Source organism: Sphaerodactylus townsendi, linkage group LG11 (assembly GCF_021028975.2).
Source record: "Sphaerodactylus townsendi isolate TG3544 linkage group LG11, MPM_Stown_v2.3, whole genome shotgun sequence".
In the NCBI taxonomy this organism is placed as follows: Eukaryota; Metazoa; Chordata; class Lepidosauria; order Squamata; family Sphaerodactylidae; genus Sphaerodactylus; species Sphaerodactylus townsendi.
Window position 1 is genome coordinate 47,404,718 of NC_059435.1, and position 21,050 is coordinate 47,425,767.

At 39.8% G+C, this 21,050-nt stretch overlaps 1 protein-coding gene across 10 annotated transcripts in view; it reads right to left on the minus strand.

Annotated features, from left to right (window-relative positions):
* Positions 1–21,050, minus strand: part of PHF14 (PHD finger protein 14) — a 155,731-nt gene that overhangs the window by 80,823 nt on the left and 53,858 nt on the right. For 9 of the 10 annotated variants that reach the window (XR_007245796.1, XM_048511563.1, XM_048511569.1 and 6 more), the window contains 2 exons: positions 10,575–10,625; positions 10,349–10,470 (listed from right to left, as the gene is read on the minus strand). Coding sequence is in view for 9 of the 10 variants with exons in the window: in XM_048511563.1 (XP_048367520.1) it covers positions 10,349–10,470; positions 10,575–10,625 (173 nt within the window). In the remaining variant the exon portion in view is untranslated. The remainder of the gene's footprint in view (positions 1–10,348; positions 10,471–10,574; positions 10,626–21,050) is intronic. The other variant, XM_048511567.1, reaches the window with a different exon arrangement.

A 21,050-nucleotide genomic window follows, 5' to 3' on the forward strand; every position in this document is an offset into this window, starting at 1 on the left:
CTATACAGTAGACCATCTTCCTGGCTTATTTTATGTACTATGAACTTTCACAACTGAAAATTAGCTAATTGGCTACAGAACAGTGGCTTGTGCTTCCTGTGCTTTAGGTCTGGTGTCCATGATCTTGGTATTGACACCTGTGAGGTAATAAACTTAGATCTGCCTCTTCCTGTCATGTGACTGTAAGCTCAGTCATCTCACCATGCCACCAAAAGATTAAAGATCTAAAGTTGAAGACCACTCAGTACGGACAACATGGCTGCACACTTCTTAATTTCCTAAGAGTAAATGTACGGCTTACCTAGAGGAAGGTTCAGTAAATATTATCAGTGTCACCCATATTCAAAAATGTCAACATTTTAACTAGTTCATTGATCCATTAAAACATGGAAGTTGATTAAAAGCACTGTTTTGACAGTCATTTTGATCTGTGAAGAAAATTTAGGACTAAGTTTAGAACAAAGACTAGCACTGCCTCAAAATCCCCTTTTTGTGTAAAAGCAGAGTACTACCAAGCAAGTAGAGTCTTTTCTAGTCACCTGTTGAGAACCCTTACGTTAAGTTAATCTCTGTGACTTCAGATACAGAAAGCATCAGAAATATTTCCAAGTTTGGATGTGCACTGACAACAAAATAACATGTGGACACTTACCCTCAAATATCTTCCTACAGAGAGATAAGTACTGCATCTGACTTTGCCACTGACTTTTAGTATTATGGCAAATTCTTCACAAGTATCCCGTTGCCACGGGGCCCACTTCACCACATCTACTTAATCCCATTGCCACGGGGCCCACTTCACCACATCTACTTAACAACGTTTTCTAAGAAATAGCTTGAACGTCTGCTTGCATATGAGAGTCAAATAAAACCACAGCAGTTAGCCTAGTGAGACATGCAAATCAGGTGGTACCAAGTCACTCAGTGGTTGCTGCCAAGCCAAGGATGCCCACCTCCAAGTCGAGCCAGGAGATTTCCTGGAATGACAACTGGTTTCCAGGTAACAGTGATCTACCCCCCTGGAGGAAATGACTTTTGAGGGTGGACTCTATTGTCTGGGGCCCTTGCTGCCAGACACCCTGCCACCCGACATTCTCCCCTCTCTGTCCAGTCCACCTGAACCAGTTCCACACAAGGCCCTATCTGGGAAGCCCAGATGCTGGGTCAAAGAGAAGACCAGCCCCAGGAGCAGTCAGGGTCAGAAGGAGAGTCACCAAGCCCAAGCGACTCAGAAGCTGGCCAGGAATGGCTGCAGAGTAAAGGCCCGAATGATGCTTGCCTAATGACCTTTCCTATCATGTCCTTCCAGATTTTTTAACAGGAGATGCCGGGGATTGAATCTGGGAATGCCAATCAGATGTCCTACTACAGAGCCAAGCCCGTCCCTCATATAGAAGTACTATTGGATCCTACACTCAAGAACAAAGTTCTCTAGAGTTTTCATAGCATAACAAGCATAATCTACTCTTGAAACAACACAGTCAGGTCAGAGTAAAGGAATTTCTTAGAACTTTTGTGCATTATCCAAAAAGAATGGTACAATTGCTGAGGTTGCATTTCATTGCAAACAAACTATGCAAGTGCCATAGGTTCTTAAGACAAGAAGAGTTTCTTCTTTGTATGCTGCCTCAAGGACACACACTTCATGCTGTGGATTTTTTTTTAATTTTCTCCCCACACTTCAGAGAGTATTCATTTACTTTAGAGAGTATTCATTTATTTATTGAATTTGTAGACTGCTGTTCCCTGCCAAGATGGGCTCACAGCAGTTCACATCTATATTTATAAAATGAAACAACAACATACATTACATGATCTCAAATTGAACCTTAAGACACCCTTCCCTTTAAATAACCCAGAGAGGGAAGAGGTAGCTTAAGAACATATAATGGCGTAAAGAAAAGAAACACAAGGGGAAAAAAGGAGGAGGCCAACCAAGATTAATACTATTGCTGCCCTCAACCATAGGTCTACCAGAACATCTCTTTCTTACAGGCTCTGAGGAACTAAATCCCCCAGGATTTTTAAACAAAGATACACCTCTTTTTTTATTAGTGGAGGCAGACTAAGCTTTTGCTTTAAAGGAAAGAAGAGAAGGAAGGAAGGAAGGAAGGAAGGAAGGAAGGAAGGAAGGAAGGAAGGAAGGAAGGAAGGAAGGAAGGAAGGAAGGAAGGAAGGAAGGAAGGAAGGAAGGAAGGAAGGAAGGAAGGAAGGAAGGGCCAGTAGGGCCGGGCCGGACGATCGGACAGACAGACCAGGCGAAGGAAGCGAAGGAAGGAAGGAAAGGAAGGAAGAGGAAGGAAGGAAAGGAAGGAAAAGGAAGGAAAGACGGACCGGTGGTGTGAGACTGAGGGCCAGACAGACCAGACGGTGAAGAAGGAAGGAAGGAAGGAAGGAAGGAAGGAAGGAAGGAAGGAAGGAAGGAAGGAAGGAAGGAAGGACGGACGGACGGACGGACGGACGGACGGACATCTTCTAATGGGAGAGCCTAGAAGGTGTTTTGAACTTATGGCTTACTGAATTTATATTTTTTAAATTACCCATGTATGATTTATTAATATTTTCTTTTAACTAACATACTTTGTTAACCTGTGCCCAGTGTAACTGAACATAAGTATTTCTAATTAATAACGGACTCTTGTTTTACAGAATGCTGAAGGCATAAACATCAGGCTGAATATGCTTGATGTGGCTGTGTCTGCTTGAAGGCACTGCAAAGGCAAGCTAAAACTAGCAGTTGAGTCCGTTCTATTGTTTTGTAGTGAACACAAGCTACACAAGCAGATGGTATTTTTTTCCCATTTTGTAGGAAATGCAAAGTTTGCATGACTGCCTCCCTGGCTTGGCTCTTCTGTAATGGTATCCCAGCTACTGCGCTGGCAACCTCTGGATAAGATACTGAAGATGCCTCTGGATCAGGACCCAACTAATCTACAGGACCACCCAAGCGCAACCTACTGACAAAATGGAAAAGGGACATTTTCACCAGGCTGTCCCAAACAGAAGGCTGTTTTCCTGAAAAAAGCTGTTGCATCAGCCGAATTTGGTCGATTCCTACCTTGTTCCTAGAAAAGAAGAGATGGAAACCATGTGGGGATTAATAAACAAAGGGATGAAAAACCAGCAAAATGCAAGGGTGGAGCTGAATCTCCTTCAATATTTGTTGAAATCCTCCAATATGAGTTGTATCAGTGGCATCAAAAGCTAGCCTGGGTGTGTATGGAGACATTCCTGAACATGAATGTAATATAATAGGGTACTTAGAAAATGTTCTTGGTGTGAACATAATAAATATTACTTTTCATTTAAGAACTTACTGCCTGGCTTTCTCTCTATCCCTCTCAGGGAAAAGTCCTACTGCATCTGAGTGGATTTGGGAGGTCTGATCACCCTTGCAGTTCATTTGCACTGCCTTGACACGGTCAGTCGTTGCTTCCTACAATAGCTTCTAAATGAACACATCAGAACAGCAGAGATGGAGCTCAGTGTCATTGATTTGATGAATGAGAATTAGGTGCCTGATACCTAGAAAGAATTAGAATAAACACTAACCTACCCAAGATGCTTTGTGATTTCTGCACAAAAACTATAAATTATCCAAAAAGAACTAAAGAGATAGCACAGGAGATAAGGACATACCTAAAACACAGTAAAAAGAATCAACATCTTCAAGCGGAGCGCCAAGAAAACTTTACATTCAGTACTTTTGCAACTTCGGATTCTTGCAGCAGGATTCAAAAATGCCTGGCTACTCTTTCATTCCCTGAACCAACTTTTGTTTCTTTTTAAATGAGGGGGGGGGGGGGAGAAAAAGAGAAGTCAGCAAAACAAAATGTCACCATTAAATCATTCGGCAGCATTTTGTGTCAAAAATATAATGGAAAAGGCACACATCATAGGAAAGGTTACTGTGCTTTCAGAACATCTTTTCACTTGGTTCAGGGCTCATCCCTCTGCACAGCGGTGCAGCCACTACGGCCGCCTTCTCTCCCTGGGCTTAATGTGGCAGATGAAGGATGATGGCATTTTCAGCAGACCACAGTGCAGTGATTTTAGTGGTTATCTGACTGAAACTGATACTATGATTTAGAATAACTGCCCTGTTTATGTGCAGTGGTAAAAGTCACTTACTACACAATCCTGCAATGTCAACTCATTGCTACCGTTAAACATTCTCACAGCATACCCTCATTTCAGATATGATAGTTGGCTGGAATTAGAGAAAATGCTTGCTGCTGTTGCCAGGGGAAAAACATGGTATTTTCATAAGTTCTGAAAGGATACCAAGCTTAAATATCCCATGTTATGTCAAATAGGGTAATGTTAGCTCTAGAAGTATGATAAATATGTGTTACATTATATTTCCAAAGCCTGTGAGTGGTATTTGATGTCGTCCTATGTAAGCATTGCTTTATCTATGTTTTGAAATTTTTATAAACTGGGTTGTTTTATGTATTGTCGAAGGCATTCATGGCTGGATTCAACTGGTTGTTGTCGGTTTTCCGGGTTCTGTAATCGTAGTATGGTAGACCTTAATCCTAATGTATTGCCTGAATCTGTGGCTGGCATCTTCAGAGGTGTAGCACAGAGGGAAGTCTTTACACACTGTGTCCAGTAAGAAGGGAATGTTTTAGTGGGGTATATATTGCCCATGTCCCAGGATGGGGAACCAATCAGTAAGTGTTTGGGTGGAACTTGCTATGCAAAGGTGTGGCTGATAGCATTGTATTGCGGGTGGGGTTGTTTTATTACTTAAGAACTGAAAAAGAAGAATCTGCTTCCAACAGTGTGGTTCAAATCTGTCACTGTGGGAAATAGCAAAATTCACTTGCAAACAATAGTGAAAGTGGACTGAAAGTGCGTTATTCTGCATGTGCGGAAGGGGCCCTAGTGGTATGAAGGTTCAAGATTACAGAAGCTATTTTTGATTCATTTAATTGCTGATTTATTGCCATTTAACTTCAATTTAATTTTAAATGATTGTCATGGCTTATATTGTTAGAAAGCAACTACAAAAGGGGGTGTGGTTTAACATCTACTAAAGCCCAGTTTATGGTGCTGCCATGTGACCCAATGACATACTGGTAGAAATACTTTTTTCATGAGCAACTCTACTCATGTCATGTTAATGTCACTTAGAAGACCAACAGGATGGCTTGCAGTAGACAGCCTACTCCTTGGGGCTGTCCTCCATTTGTTTCTTTTTCAAACTGTTCCAAACCACAACACACATTGGGATTGCAGCAAGATATCAATGTCTAACTTAATCAAACATAAATCACATAAAACCTCCATTCCTTTTCTCCCCCTTTCACCTCCACATTTTGTCACACGATGCTCTGCCAGTACCAATGCCAACACCAGCACTATAAATACAACACTGAAAACACTCTTCCTGGTTTTACTGTCTTGATTTCAACCCTATCACTCCATCCTTAATTATTGTTTGCTATTTTTAGTTTAGTAAATGAACTTATATTTCATTATCAAAATCTGGTGGAACACACACTTCCCACAAGGCTAATCCAAATTTCCAAACCAAACATCAAGTTTATTGGAAAATCATAAGTAGCTTCAACTAGTTTTATGTTTATTGAGCTTATAAAATTTAAAGAGTGCTGATTTTTATACTTTTACAAACCAAATTAAAATTTCAGGGCTTGCAAATTATTTGACATGTGAACCCTTTAAAATGCATAAATCTCCACGGTAGCCTACTAATGTTACCTCAAAAGCCAAAGTAATTAATCAATACAGGAATGTTTATACTACCTGCTGATGCTGTCCAGGTCTCATTTTCTACCCTCTGCCCATCCTGGGGGACAGAAGAAGGTTGAATGGGTTTTTATTCTTCAGCAAGAGTCAGTACGTTGTAACGGTTAGAGCGTTAGAATACAATGAGGGAGACCTAGGGTCGATTTTCCACACAGCCATAAAAGTTCCCCGGGTGACCCTGGTCCAGCCACTTTTTCAGTCTGATCTCACAGGATTGATGTGAGGATAAAAGGGAGAAGGGGAGTGCTGTGTAAGTCAAGAGTTCCTTGGAGAAATGGTGGAATAGAAAGCAACTTTTATTCCTAACAACAAAAGACATCTAGATCATCAAATTGCCTGATGTGCTGAGCTACCATTGCGATTATTCAGTTACTACTTCTGTATACCAAATTTCTCATGTAAATATAATAATCAACACAAAACAGAGACGGAACGAAGAAGGAGACAGGAAAACAAACACCATAAGGACCATGAAGGATAGCCACTGCAGAAAACAATTGTGGTAGAAAAAGAGCCAAGTGGCAAGAGTCACTGCCAAGCTGAAGGATGTACATCTGTATATTTTCACAATCAAGTTTTCCTTCTACATGTGCAAGCTATTTCTATTCTCTTGTAAAGTTTGTTCACAAGCCGATACACTGGAACATGTTAAAATAAATCAGCCAAAGCAACAAGGGAAATGTTGCATTAAAAAAGAGTATAATACAAGCGGTAGGACAGAGCTTCTCATTGGTAATAGAATGCATCACAAAAAAGTCCCACTATAAATTATGACAGCGACTATAAACAAGGCCTTGAAGCGCTCATATTGGATACACACATTCTTGACATTGCTCACAAGCTTATTAAAATGGTTACCTTGCTTATCAAAAACATTATCTTAAGCAAGGCTGTTTATTTAAAATAACCCTGTAGTGTCCTGACATTGCTCTATAAGTGTATATTACAGAGGTGTTCTAAACAAGTAATCTGCACCTTTTCTAGGTCTAGGCCCCACCGAAGCACAAGGTGAAAAACTAAAGCCAGATAACCTTGCTGGTGTCAAGGCCAGGATTGGGGCAGCAGACAAAGAGAGCTAAGATTTGAGACACAAGCTAAGCATCAGGTAGCGTACCATTGTGAAGGGCGAGCCATGGGTAAGAGCCACAAATCCTCTCCACAGGTCAGGAATCTTGCTCACTAGTCTGCCACTTCTCTCAGCACATGCACAAACAGAGGTGGCACCCCTGTTCTTTATTGATACATACTCCAAAACAATAAAAAGACAGAAAGAGCAACTTTAGGAGAGGACCTGAAGGTCCTAGATTAATGCCATGTTGTCAGAGAGATACAAAGTGCCAGTTTTTACTAGCGTGATACAAATGCCTAAATAATATTTTCCATAAAACGAGAGGGAGGGAGGGAGGGGGGTATGGGCGGCCCCCCTCCCCCACCATGACCAAACAAAAATGGGGGGGGCAGTGAAGGGCAATTTTCCACCCCCACATGACTAAATGGCTGCAGCCCAGGGACATTTGACCCCATATGTCCCCCTGGGCGGTACGCCCCTGGATCAGACTAGCCTGGGCCATCCAGGTCATGGCAGCTGTTGTTTACAGAAAAAAATTCCACTCCCAACATGCATGCTGTTGGATGAATTAAAGTAGCCTATGAATGTCAATGTCCTTTGGTAAAGAAACAGAAGACTGTATGGCAGCCTGCATACTTGTTTTGTAGCTAGCTACCCATGAAGAAGATTTATGTTATACTGTGACAATAAACCAATTCCTGTTCACATCTGAGGTCTACTAGTGTTTTTCTTCAGTTCTTTCTTTTGGACTTAGACCTGCCAGCCACAATTATGTTAAGACTTGTTTCTATTCTATTCTGTTTCTATTCTACTCTGTTCACACTAATTACCCACCCTGTACCACAGTTTTAGGACAGGCTGCAATAAAAACATGAAACATTAAAGTCACAACTGCAAAAACACAATGAAACCCCATTCTAAAAACGCAGATACAATCTAAAATCTGCACCCACCCAAACCCAGATGATCTAGTTTCAGTCATCTCAGTATTTACTTACAGCCTATAGTTTAACACATATACCATTATACTTTTTGCTGTATAATCAACATTTCAAATACCAGCATGAATAAGAACAGCAGATGAAAATACAACAGTACACAAACTTGGTCTAATACTTTATATGAATATGCAATCAGCATCTCACCCGGGGCAATAAAGGTATTTAGGTTTATGCAAGCTATATTCTTGAGAAGAAAAAAAGTAAGTGAGCTTCAAATAATGTTGTAAAGTTTTCACATAACCGGGGACAGAGCAAAGGACTTCAATTGATCATATGCATCCTCTTAAACACAGTCTTTGTCTGAGAAGCAAGATCAATTCAATCAATAATGCTTCTAGCCACTGTTGAAAGGCAGAACAGAAGCTGTTCTTGTGACTTGTTTTAAAAAAATAGTGCAGTCTTAAAACAAAGCATACTGCGGACAGATAGTGGAACGGGGAACAATTTTAGCCTTGGCTGCTGGACAAAGAGATGCATTTAATGATAGACATTGTAGGAATGGTGGCGCTCCTCAGACTTAACAGCCATTCTCAACAGGTATTCCTGAAACACCAAACCTTATCCCTTAAACGACACAGCAGTCTTTCATCAGCAGTAAAGTAAAAGCTACAAAAGAAGAACATTTAAAAATCTCCGGTGAAGAACTTTGACAAAATAAAGTTTAACGTGCTTTAAAAATACATCCATCCATTTTTAAAGAAACTACACAAAAGGACTGCTTGACCTGCTACACTACTTAATATATGCTCATGTTTATAAATTACATTTTATTTAAATATAGGCATACCACCTTTTGCCATGCAGTTGGCCCAATTGTATCACATTGGCGTACTGCCACAGACCAAGGTTACTAAAATTAACCAGACCCAACATCACAGCTGCGGTCTCGCAGAGCCCAACAAACATATTGTTCGATGTGAGTAAAGTAATGCATTTTAAATGCGTAAAACTGATAAACATCTCAAAAAAAATCTTTAGAGCAAACTTCAGCCATTTATATAAAACATTAATTTTCTGACTGTTTTGGAAACCCTTCAGTATAGTCCTAAGTACACACATGTGAAGACTGCTGCTTTCAGATTTGCAACAGAAATTCTCCTTTTCTTTTAATCATGCTGAGACATTGAAAGGCAACAAAAGGGCCGTAATACCAGTGTTCAGAACCACAGCATCACTGACAAGGCACCTGCTGCAAATTTCCTCACAGCGTTGTAGCTGACACAGGTGGCCACAAGAAGCTCAGAAGGGCAGTTTCCACTACAAACTTATTAGCAAAGTGTGGGTCTAACACAAAATACAAAATAAGCAGCTTGACCTTACCTGTAATGATAAAATCTCTGGATAATGAAATTATAGAGGAATTTGGAATACTGTGGTTTTCATAATTAATTTGCAACTGCACATATTTTAAGATAAATTCTTTAATTCTAAAAGCTGCCTTTCCCAAATGTGGTTCACCATTCCTCTCACAACACCCCCCCCAACATATACTTTATTAAGGTTTCAAATGTCAAACATTAAATATATCTTTATAAACTCACAACTCCCACACTGTCAAGCATTGTTTCAGATTGTATATTAGCAAAAGTGTTTCTTCTAGAACAAGAACCTACCGAAATTGCCATAACCTACTCCTCAATTATCTCACTTCAGACTATTCTGCCTGTTCCCTGTCAGGCTTGCCAAACTGATTTCCTAGGTCTATTCCAATATGACCCAACAGGATCCTGATCATCATTTAGTTTTAATTTTTGTGAATCCTTGTTTCCTAAAAAAAATGAAGGGATCATTATGCATTTCCTTACAGAGAAGGCTAAAAGTAATTCTCTTTCCAGCTTACACTTCATCATAAGACAAATTAATTTATCTTTACTGAAGCAGATATTCATACCTGTCACATTTTTATTTTGTTTTACAGCAAGTCAAGCTCTTTATGAAACCATTCCACCTTTGCAAGGCAAACAAAGCATCAGTAAAAAAGCCACAGTCAAGCCCCCTTTGCTTTGTTATAACAGTTAATATATTTAAGTCTGATCACCAGAGCTTCCTGAATCACAAGCTAATCTTAAGTCATATTATTTAAGATTATTGCTACTATTATTACTACTACTATTACTCAACAGAGGAAAACACACCACGAGGCATTTTTAGGTTGCACTGGACTAAAGGAACCAAAAAATTTAAAGCTATTAAATGACTTTATCAGATGTAAGATCAGTAGTAGATATTGTAGTATGGTGCCAAAACATTTGGCCTGTATTTCTTTGCTATGAACACCAGCCATTCACTCTGACAAAATTCCCTTACGTTACAAAAACAGTATGATAAGCATACAGCAAGTCAATGTTTGTGGATCAAATCAAGTTTATGAAGCAACATTTTCCCCCAATCAGACATTTATTTAAAAAGAATTCTGCACAAAGAGGTGGTTCATTATAATCATGACGAAAAAGTGAAGATGACGGAACTTCAACCCCAGTGGAAAAGGCCAGATCAAACATACCTGACTAGATTTTCATTGTCTCCAGTCCCCTTGCATGTAGCACATTCAGTTCTTAAATCCTCAGATTTTGGTTTCTTTTGTACTATAGACTGCCTTTGTCTTCTTTCTCTAGGAATGTGTTCCTATTATTGAAAATCAGGAAAAGCAAAAGAATTTTAAGTTTAACACATTATTCAAGTATTAATATGATAATCAACTTGATTTAAAATAAATACAATATTCCAACCTCTGTCTTTTCGTCATCTGGAAAGAAGCTTCGTTTTCGTCCTCTAGTTCTCTAAAAACAAATACATTTTCAAATTAAGACCAACTGACTTGAATAGAACATTCAAAAAATCAGAGGCCGCTCATTCTCCTCTACAAAGGAAACTCTCTACAACAAATGGGGATTCCATATTCATTCTCCACAGATGTCACTTCTGAGGGTTCAGAGAAGAAAGGATTGTGTAGTCAAACCTTTTATCAAAAACATGCTCTACAGAAAATGACAAAGTAATATTACTTCTTTCTTTCAGAGAGGTCAGGAAAAAAAATTGCATACAGTTTTCTAATGCAATAGAAAAATTTCCATTTCTAAAAATTCACTGTTTCGTAAAACTAATAAAAATGAATGGATGCCATTAGTAAAGTAACATTAAGCAAGCCTAGCAATTCCAAATTGTAATTAATGTTCTTCAGAAGGGTATTACCAATTGTGTGAGAAAGCAAATGTATGTTTTATCAATTTATAAGTGAAGAGGAGACAGACCATAACTACAAATATTTATAATAATCCAAAAATCCAATTATAAATTAACCTGGCTGGTTATGATTTGACCTGCACAGCCAACGTTATCAATATGTATCCTCTCATATGATGGAAGTGATATTGTAATAACCAATCTGACATGCAATAACCAATCTGACATGGAATGAGGGCAAGTGATGTTACAGACAATGAAAACTATCAGAGTAGATCCATTTGTTGAAACAGATGAGTTGGCAGTCATGTACACATTATATCATGCACAGCTGATTTCAGTGAACTTAGACTGGAAGAGGTGTTCTTTTGTCCCCCATCCAGATGACGCAGGCTAGCTTGATCTCCTCAGATCTAAGCAGAATTGGCCCTGGTTAGTATTTGGACAGGAGGCATGTGGCGTAGTGGTAAAGTGCTTGCACTGCCACTCACACAGTCAGGAGTTCGAGCCCCCTGTGGGTCAGATATCCTGGCAACTGGCTCATGGTCAACTCAGCCATCCATCCATTCCTTGGTCGGTAAATGAGTACCTAGCACATAGCTAGGGGGTAAAGAATAGCCGGGGAAAGCAATGGCAAACTACCTCACAAAAACGGCTTGCCTATGAAATCACTGCTTGCAGTGGTACCCCAGGGTCAGACACGACTGAAGGGGAAACTTTACCTTTAGTATTTGGATGGGATGCCACTAAGGAATTCCAGGGTTGCCATGGTCAGGAAGGCAACAGTTAACCACCTCTGTTAATCTCGTTTTAAAATCTTATGAGGCACCAGAAGTCGGGGGCAACTGATGGTACTTTATGCAAACGCAGAGGAAGCACAAGCCATATTGTCCTTAAATTTTACAAACGTTATCTTAACAAAAATCATTTCCATGCATTCGCTGAATTTCTTTGAACATAATATTTTAAACACACAATTTTCCCCTTGATGAAATATTTCAGTTCAAGTAACAATAACCTGAGATAAATTTTTTAGTAACTATGTTATAATAAATATGCTAAATTAGATAACCCCCTATTTATGGCATTAGAAATTGCTCTGATTCATCTCCCCCCTCCCAGAAAACACATTTAAGTGAGGTACAACTAAACAGAACAAAAATCAGAAGTGCTTCTTTTTAGTCCAAGCCCAGTTCATAGATATTAATCACAGCTCTGCAACAGTCCCAACAGCTGATTGTAAGGCTGAGAACAACTGTACAGTTCTGAACTACTCTACAGGGCACAATTCAGGGAAATGTGGGAGCAAGGGCATAAATACAGTGCCTGAGCTTGTGTAATCAAACTCTGCAGGGAAGCTGCCATGCCGAAGATCTTCCCCAGTTTTGGGCAGTGCAGGGCTCACGGAAAACATACCACATTTAACTCAGTTGTGTGATAAAGCTTTTACGAGCTTCACCAGGTAAATAGGGGACTTCTCAAAACTGTTGCTTTTAAAGCTTAGGAATTTGTCTGAGCTGTATCTTATGGTGAACAGCTAAGTTCCATGGAAACTCAAGCAGCCTTGGAGACCTTTACACATTTCCACACTGTGGTCAAGCTTTGGATGAAGAAACAGACAAAACCTCAGAGGCAGCTGAAAGCACACCAACATGGTTTCATTGCTATTGTTGTTTTTACAATACTGGAAGTGCAAATGGCACTAAATGACTGCTTCCCTGTAGTATATTACAAAAAATAAAAGGATCTCTCCTCGGTTGCAAAATATTTGTTTTCAGTTTTTGAATTTAATTTTTAAAAATAAAATGAATATTCCTATGATGGTCACTATCAGGGAAGCAGCAGGGTACCCCGGAGAGGGAGGAATCAGTCGAAGAGCTTCTTTTCTTGGACAGCAGACCTCCTCCCTTGTCTTCCATACTGCCCCCCTCCCCCCAGCTTCATTTCTAACTACTCAAACTCTTGGATAGGTGAGGGGTCGGCTTTTAGGGGTTTGGTTTTTCTAAAGAGGAGCCCCTTTCCTCTTGAATTCTCTGGACAGTCCCCTTTCATTGCAAGGAAAAACTGCCTAGATCAGCCAGCAAGTCTGAGATACACCAAAAAAAATTAATGAGAAGAGTTCGTTAAAAAGATTACATTTCTAGTAAGAAAGCCAAAAGGTACAAAATGAGGTTAACTATTTTCATTAAAAGAAAAGCTTCCCGAAATGATGAGAGGTTTTCATTATCCAGTCAGGGGCAAAGGTACACAGTTTTGCCTAAAAAGTCACTGCCTTGAAATGGGCAGTCCTGTACAAATGCACAAAGCACAGAGCATCTAGCTAGGTGTACTGGGAAGCAGGAATGCTGCCGCTAACTCACAGGAAGTTAAGCTGTACACACTTGGCAAAGAAACCAATGAGATTCTGGCAAATAAGCAATTAAATACCAGTACAGGTTCCAGATTACCAGAGTAAGAAAAGGAACATGAGAGTCTAGTGCATTCAACTAAACTTATTCCCTAATACAACTTACATAACCCATGGTCTTCCTCTGCAAAAAGATGGCACAAGTTATGCTTCTCCAGCATGAGGGTACACATGCTGCTGGCCACAGTCACTTTGCTAACCAATTCCAGGAAAACGCACACCTGATTTCCTGGAAGGAAAGATTTATAGATTCTCCCAGAGTTCCTGCCCCTCTGCATGAACCTGGGTGTACCTGGTTAGCTGGTCTGGCTAGCAGCCAATCCAGGAGCAAGAGTTTTAACTGGGAGACAAAGACAGAAGGAAAACATTAACCCCTCCTTTGAAAGAGGCCCCAGGGTGCAGAGTGTAAAGCTGCAGTACTGAAGTCAAAGCTCTGCTCACAACCTGAGTTTGATCTCGACGGAAGGGGTTTCAGGTCGCTGTCCATCCTTACGACTTCAATAAAATGAGTACCCAGCTTGCTGGGGAAGGCAAAGGCAAACCACCCTGCAAACATAGTCTGCCTAATAAATGCTGTGAAGTGACATCACCCTATAGGTCAGTAATGAACTGTCCTTTACCTTACCTTTAAATGCCACAGGGGGATGCTTTGAGCATATGAGAACATCATTTCATCAACAAAAGATCACAGAAACTTACGAAATTCAGTGAAAGCCTGGAAACAGTATAAGGAATATGTGGCCTTTATACTCATGATTATAGCCACAATCAAAAGCAGTATAACCATTCAAGGACTTGAACAAATAACTTCTGAGCCTAATTGGAACATACCCTTAAGACAAAAAAAAAGAATAAAATCAAGTATTTTAAATTTATAAAGCATTTCACCAGCAGTCTTTTCCACAAATATATTACACCTCAGTCCTACTGGTAAGTACATTTTGATTTCTATGGCCACAATACAGTCAACAATACAAGTAGCTTGACATGCTAAAGGTGGTTTGGGGCTTGTGTTTCCTGAACAGAATCCTCCCACTCCAATTCTTCATGGCAAACCTCTTTAAACTGAGAAAGATTTTAAGGAAGGTTTATGATATGACAAGATTCTTGTTGAAATTTTAATGTTTTAAATTCTCAGTGGACATGCCAAAGCAGAGCCAATATACCATATATACTTGCATATAAGCCGAGTTTTTCAGCCCTGTTTTAAGGCTGAAAAATGCCCCCTTCGGCTTATACACGAGTCACACTTACCAGCCGGCACTTCAGGCCTCTGCGGAGGCTGGGGGCATGGCCCAGAATGACCTCCCTGTGGCTGCACAAGCCACTTGTTGCTGCCCTCCTCGGAGGGTGAAGGGGGAACCCCGAGGCACCCTGGCTGGCTGGGCTTCCACAAACCCAGCTGGGAGGCAGAGGGAGCTCCTTATTTGGGCAGTGACTCCCCCTGATGTCACTGCCCAAATAAGGAGCTCCCTCTGCCTGCTGGCTGGCTGGGCTTTCTCAAACCCTGCCGGGAGGCAGGGGGAGTCACTGCCCAAATAAGGAGCTCCCTCTGCCTCCCGGCTTCCCAACCTTGGCTTATACGCGAGTCAATAAGTTTTCCCAGGTTTTGGTAGTAAAATTAGGTGCCTTGGCTTATGCACAGGTCGGCTTATACACGAGTATATACGGTACTTTAAACCAGAGCCAATATACTTCAGAACACAATGTTCTTTAGATGCTGAAAACCAAGTTGCGCTACAGCTGCAACCTGAAGAAAATCTCTGGAGTATGTTCTAGAGACGTTCCACTGAAATTAAGATCACTTCCTTCTCAATAAACAAGTTTAGGTTTGCTTTCAACCATTCTGTCAGTTCAAAAACCCTGGGTTAATTCATACAAGGCACGAAACTGATCAGAATGTACTCAGTTTTTTGTAATTTTAATAGTCTACCAAAATTCAAAAGATGAATACTTTGCTCCTAAAAATACAGCAAAAACTTTTCAGGTACACAATAGAAAAGCAGCTTTCATTACAGCATAAAACCACTTAATTGCAATGTATATACATGAACTCCATATACATGAACTCCATATCAAGAAATCCAAGCTGAAACCAACAATGCTGCATTTGTTTACTGCCTTTCTACAACCAGGATAAGAAATGCAACATGGAAGTGAACCATCTCTGAGTCACAACAACTTGGGATATTATTTCAGAAATAATAAGCTTAGCTTTCCAGATAAATACTTTAGAGAGCTTACGATATCATTTTAAAATCATCATGAACTAATCTTTTACCTATTTGAAGTTGCTAATAGGGGTCAAGGTATTGTGGATTTGATAGGTGGTAATTTAAAACTATCCTTACAGAAGGGGGAGCAGTTACATTCCCTAAATGTTTCAGAGATTCAAGTTGCATATTATTTACAAATGCTAACATACACATTATACAAAAGCCTTGTGGATGAGATGTACTATGGTATGTACTCCAACCTTTTATCAATTCCAAACAGCACAGAAAAATAAAGGCAGGGTTCCTAATCCCATACATCACATTCATTTATTTGGGGTACTTCTATGACTCCTCTTCAGAATCCTGCTCAGAGCCCAGAATTATTATTTTGAAGTTGCATTATTACCATAAATTGGTTAACCATCTTTCTTATGAACAGGGAAACCCATTGGCGGGGCACCTATACTCTTGATTACATCTCTCCTAATTTTAATGCTATGCAGCTCAAAGAAATGCTTCTCTGAGAAATGCCAGTTGTTCAGTGTTAATTGGGTCAATTAAGCCAAATGTATTTGTCAAGTTATAGAGTTTTGGATTATTGTAGACTGAAAGGCAAGAAAGAAATGACACTAAGAGCTATTGGCAGGCATTCACGAAGCTACAGCACAAATGATACATCACAGACATATGGAAATACCGAAACTCTTTTTCAACGAGGAAAGTAAGCAGGCACAGAAAACAAATTGTAAATCCAAGCTCTCCCATTTATTAAAAAGGGAAATCTACAGCATATTTCAAAACAGTGCAGCACCATCTGTTTTTGTTGGCCACTAGCATAAAGCAGATGGAATGGTTATCGCACCAGAAGTGGCAACTATTCCAGCACTGCCAATTGGTGGTGCAACATAATTTAATTTATACTAACAATGTCAAGGATAGGGGAAAAAATTAAAAAGATAAGGCTCAGTGAACTAAAACACCATTCTTTCAAGTTTTCAGAGAAAGCCAAACATATACAGGAATCCAGATTGACATAAATGGGTAAAAATTTAAATGACAATATTAATTGCCTTATTTAAGCAACAATAAAGCCATCTCAGGAACACAGTAAAAGTCTGATTAAATTTGGACAGAATTCCATCTATTCCAGTAGCCCGTCTAACAGTGACAATTGTAGATGTTAAAGAAAGCATTAAAACCATCACAGGAGAACTATTATGATGCTTCAATTCTTATCATTCCAAAAAATCCACCAATTAAGGGATGTCCCTCCACTGGAAAATGTACGCCCTGATTCTGTTATGTTCTATGGGTGTTCCCTCCGACTATGGTAGCTGACTCTTTCCTGAATCTATTCATTAGTCATTCTGATAAGGACTGTGATAGCGTTTCAAAACTTCAGTGCTGTAAAAATAAGTTGTTTGGCAGACACTTGGAGGTACTATAATTTACAACGTCCAGGTGCTGTTTGTTTAGGTAAATAATTTATATGCTACTTATTTTCTTGGACTAGAGGCAGCTAACAACTGCAACAATTTTTAAGGACATAAACATCCTAAGTTAATTAATAAGGTTGAAAACACAGAGATTTGCATCCCAGTGACAGAAAAGCCCTGCCCCTTGTACCTAAAATCTGTGCCAGATTTTCCCTAATTATCAGTTTGCCGTAGTTTTAAAAACAAGCAACTGTAACATCTGGGTGAACGGGAGGATTGCTGCTAATTCATCCCACCCTCCGGAACCTTCTGACACAGGGAGACCCCATACAGAACAAGATAGCAGCAGGGATCAGGCTGCCCAGTAGTAGCAGAATCCTGTCCCGTGCAATTGACAACTCCTGCCAAATTTTTCCGGCAGCCATTTCCAGTGAACTTTTGCAGGATACAAAATGAGACCTTAAGTGAAACAGAGGATCAATTCATGTATTAGTTACTCGTGAACTATCTTGGAGACCAATATAAGTGGGAAAAGCAGCATATGAACCTTAAAAAACACCACTAGTAGATAATTACATGGGTAGCTTCTATCTATAACGATGTGCAATAATCTTGAATAATGGCACTATACTTGCATCTGAAAAGAGACTTGATTACCTCGAGAGAACAACAAGCAATTTCTTACACATGTATCTGAGTTGGAATAATCCCCATGAAGGAATTTAGATGGGTTCTAAGTTTGGGTCTTCAGTGGGGGAATCTCCTTAAAGGAGAGATGGGGAGATACAAGTGCTCAAGATCTGGTGGTAAATTAAATGGTATTCATACCCATGTATACACATATGTACCCTCCACTGTTCATCAAGTTTCCAACAGTAACTGTTTTTCCTTTTGGAAATGATTAACATATAGAAATTGACTTGATGCCAATTCCAACATAGCTAGGCTCCAAGATTTCATTTTATTTATTCTGCATAATTACGGGATGGTTCACTTTGTTCTTCCAACTCTGAAAAGGTGAGGAGGAGAGGCAGGGACTGGTGAACTTCATGGCAGAGTAGGAATTTGACCCTGGGTCACCCAGATCCTACCGTGTTTCCCCGAAAATAAGACAGTATCTTATATTAATTTTTGTTCCCAAAGATGTGCTATGTCTTATTTTTAGGGAATGTCTTATTTTTCGGTGTTCTGTTCGTCGGGCATGCTTCCAAACAAAAACTTTGCTACGTCTTACTTTTGAGGGATGCCTTATATTTCGCACTTCAGCAAAACCTCTACTACATCTTATTTTCAGGGGATTTCTTATATTCGGAGAAACAGGGTAGTTTGATACTCCGCCATCACTCTGGATGTCAAAATTGAAGGCATAGTGGTATTATGGTCTAAAAAAATGTGTAATGTCTGGTTAAGCCTAAAATCATTCAAAAGTCCATTGTTAATCCTAACAATGTGACGCCAGATGGAATGCTAGGCTGTCATGGGGCAGTTCCAATGCCTATCCACTGACAAGAGATATATCCCCTCTGAGAACAGCAGGACTTTCTTCACTTATCACTTCACTTACTTATTTACCCTTATTGGCATAATAACAAAAGAATTAAATACAATAACAACCCATTTATACATGTTCATCAATAACAAGGCATAAACTTTTTGCTACCGGCTCCAAAATCTCAATGCAATCACCATTCGAGAGAAATTTAACTATTTGACTCCAGACCATCAGTAAGGGCTCTAGATATTTACTCCTTAGACCTATTATAAATGGGGCAATACAATAGAACATGAAGAACTGACCCTTCACACTCAGTTCCACAGATACACGTTCTTTCATGATGGGGAATTCCCAAGCACCTCCCCTGCCTAAGAGCCGAGGGTATCACACTGCATTTTGCCAAGGTCAAGGCTCTACGCCATCTGACCTAAATTAGAACATGAAGATAGCTAGCAACTGTTAAGATAGTAAAAGAAATTCCTAAATAAAGGGGAGAACAAAACTTAGCCTCCTTCAACAAGAGGAAAAATTCTTCTTGGAAGAGTCTTTTTTTGATGGCAAGATAAATTTCTTGTTTTGGTAACATAGCCAATTCATCAAGAGACAACCCCACTGAATTTAACTTTTTTTCAATACAATTCCACCACTTGGAGGAATGGATGCCAACTAGTGCCAGATAGGAAAAACTACTGACTCTTGACATCGTGAGTAAAACAAATATGAATCTGAACTTTCTTCTACAAAATGAGCAAGTTTTGTGGCCGGGGATAGCAAAAACTCAGGGACACCAAGAAAATCGGCCACTTTTCAAGCCTACGGGTATTTAGAATTGGGAAGGTTCTAACATTTTCCAAACAAATAACTAGAATTCAGGCATTTAAAACACAGCAAATCAACGTCTTCGTAACAAAAAAAAAGTTTCAGGGAAAGATAGCTAAGATTCAGTCTGTTCTTGATACTGGTGTGGAATTTTTAGGCACTGTAGGTTATTGCTGATATCTAAGCATCAAAAGGTGCGGTTGGAATTTAATAAGTAACTTAAACAGTTGGTTTCAGATCTGCTACACGTCTCATTTTAAAAATTCAAGGACTTACTATAGGAAATAATACAAAACATTTCAAACACTACCTTTCCCTGAGACACATGTCTAAAGTCATGCATGTCTTCTTCCTGGATGGCTCAGACTAGCCTGATTTTGTCAGATCTCAGACACTAAGCATCGTTGACCATGGCTAGCATTTGAATGGGTGACCACCGAGGAATACCAAGGTCTCTATGCAGAGGCAGACAATGGCAAACCACCACTGAATGTCTCTTGCCTTGAAAACCCTACGTTATCATACATTGGCTACGATGGGATAGAACTTTACACACACATCTTCCTTTCTCAACTACTCTGTTCTTTCCCTTCCCCGAATCTCAGAACATAAAGCAATCTTTCATCTTTCAGATTTCATGGCTGCTAGCAATTGCTCCTGACCCAAGCTTGTGACATTTTTCTTAGCTAAGCTGACCTTTTATTTCCCACACAAAAGGTGCTGTGTCAGTGCTCTGTTGCTGACACCTTCTCCCATAAACATCTGTAAACAAACTGTGTAACACCATCTGCCTCACTGGGTGTGAAGCATATGAATGAGGGAGAGGGAAAGCGTTCAGTTTTGAACAAGCTGGGATGTTTCAGCTATACCTGTAGGCCAATTTGAAATTCTTGAAGTCTATGCCTTTATCATAAATCTACATTACTTTCAGATTGCATTCCCTTTGTCTGCAGTATAAGTCGTATAAGATGTTATTTAGAGACTATCTTTTGGATGTCATCCCAAGAGCAATGGGAAATTAACCCCCCCCCCCCTCCACACACAGAGATGGTCAAACTTTCATGATGCAAATTTTAATTAACTACATCTGGGTTTAATTAAAAAGAAATGTAAAAGTACCAGATGCTGAAACTATGGCCCTAGAGCTAATAGCTAAATAGTAGCAGAAATCAGGCTCATGGCCTTTAGAAGAAAAAGTGATTTTCCATTTCAATTGGGCAAGTAATATAAATTAGTAGAAAATAGCTGCAACCAGCACATAAAAGTACGACAGAGAAAATTCAATGTTGCTTGACAAGTAATACACAGAAGTACAAAGAATACATATAGGAAAGTTCTTCCAGCAGGTACCCTTTCAAACCATAGCTGACTCCTGGAACAAGCAGCGATTTTGGTCAATCGCCATTGCTTATCCTGGGCATCCTACCCCAACTTCTGAAATTAAGTTCCAGTCATGCCTTTTGTTGGTTGATTAGGGGCAAGGAGGCAGCTGGGAAAACATGAATGGCAGAGCAGGGGGGGAAAAAGGACTTAGAGCTTACTTGGAGGCCTGTGCTATGACAGTAAGACCATAAGAACATAAGAAAGAGCCTGCTGGATCAGACCAAAGTCCATCTAGTCCAGCACTCTGCTACTCGCAGTGGCCCACC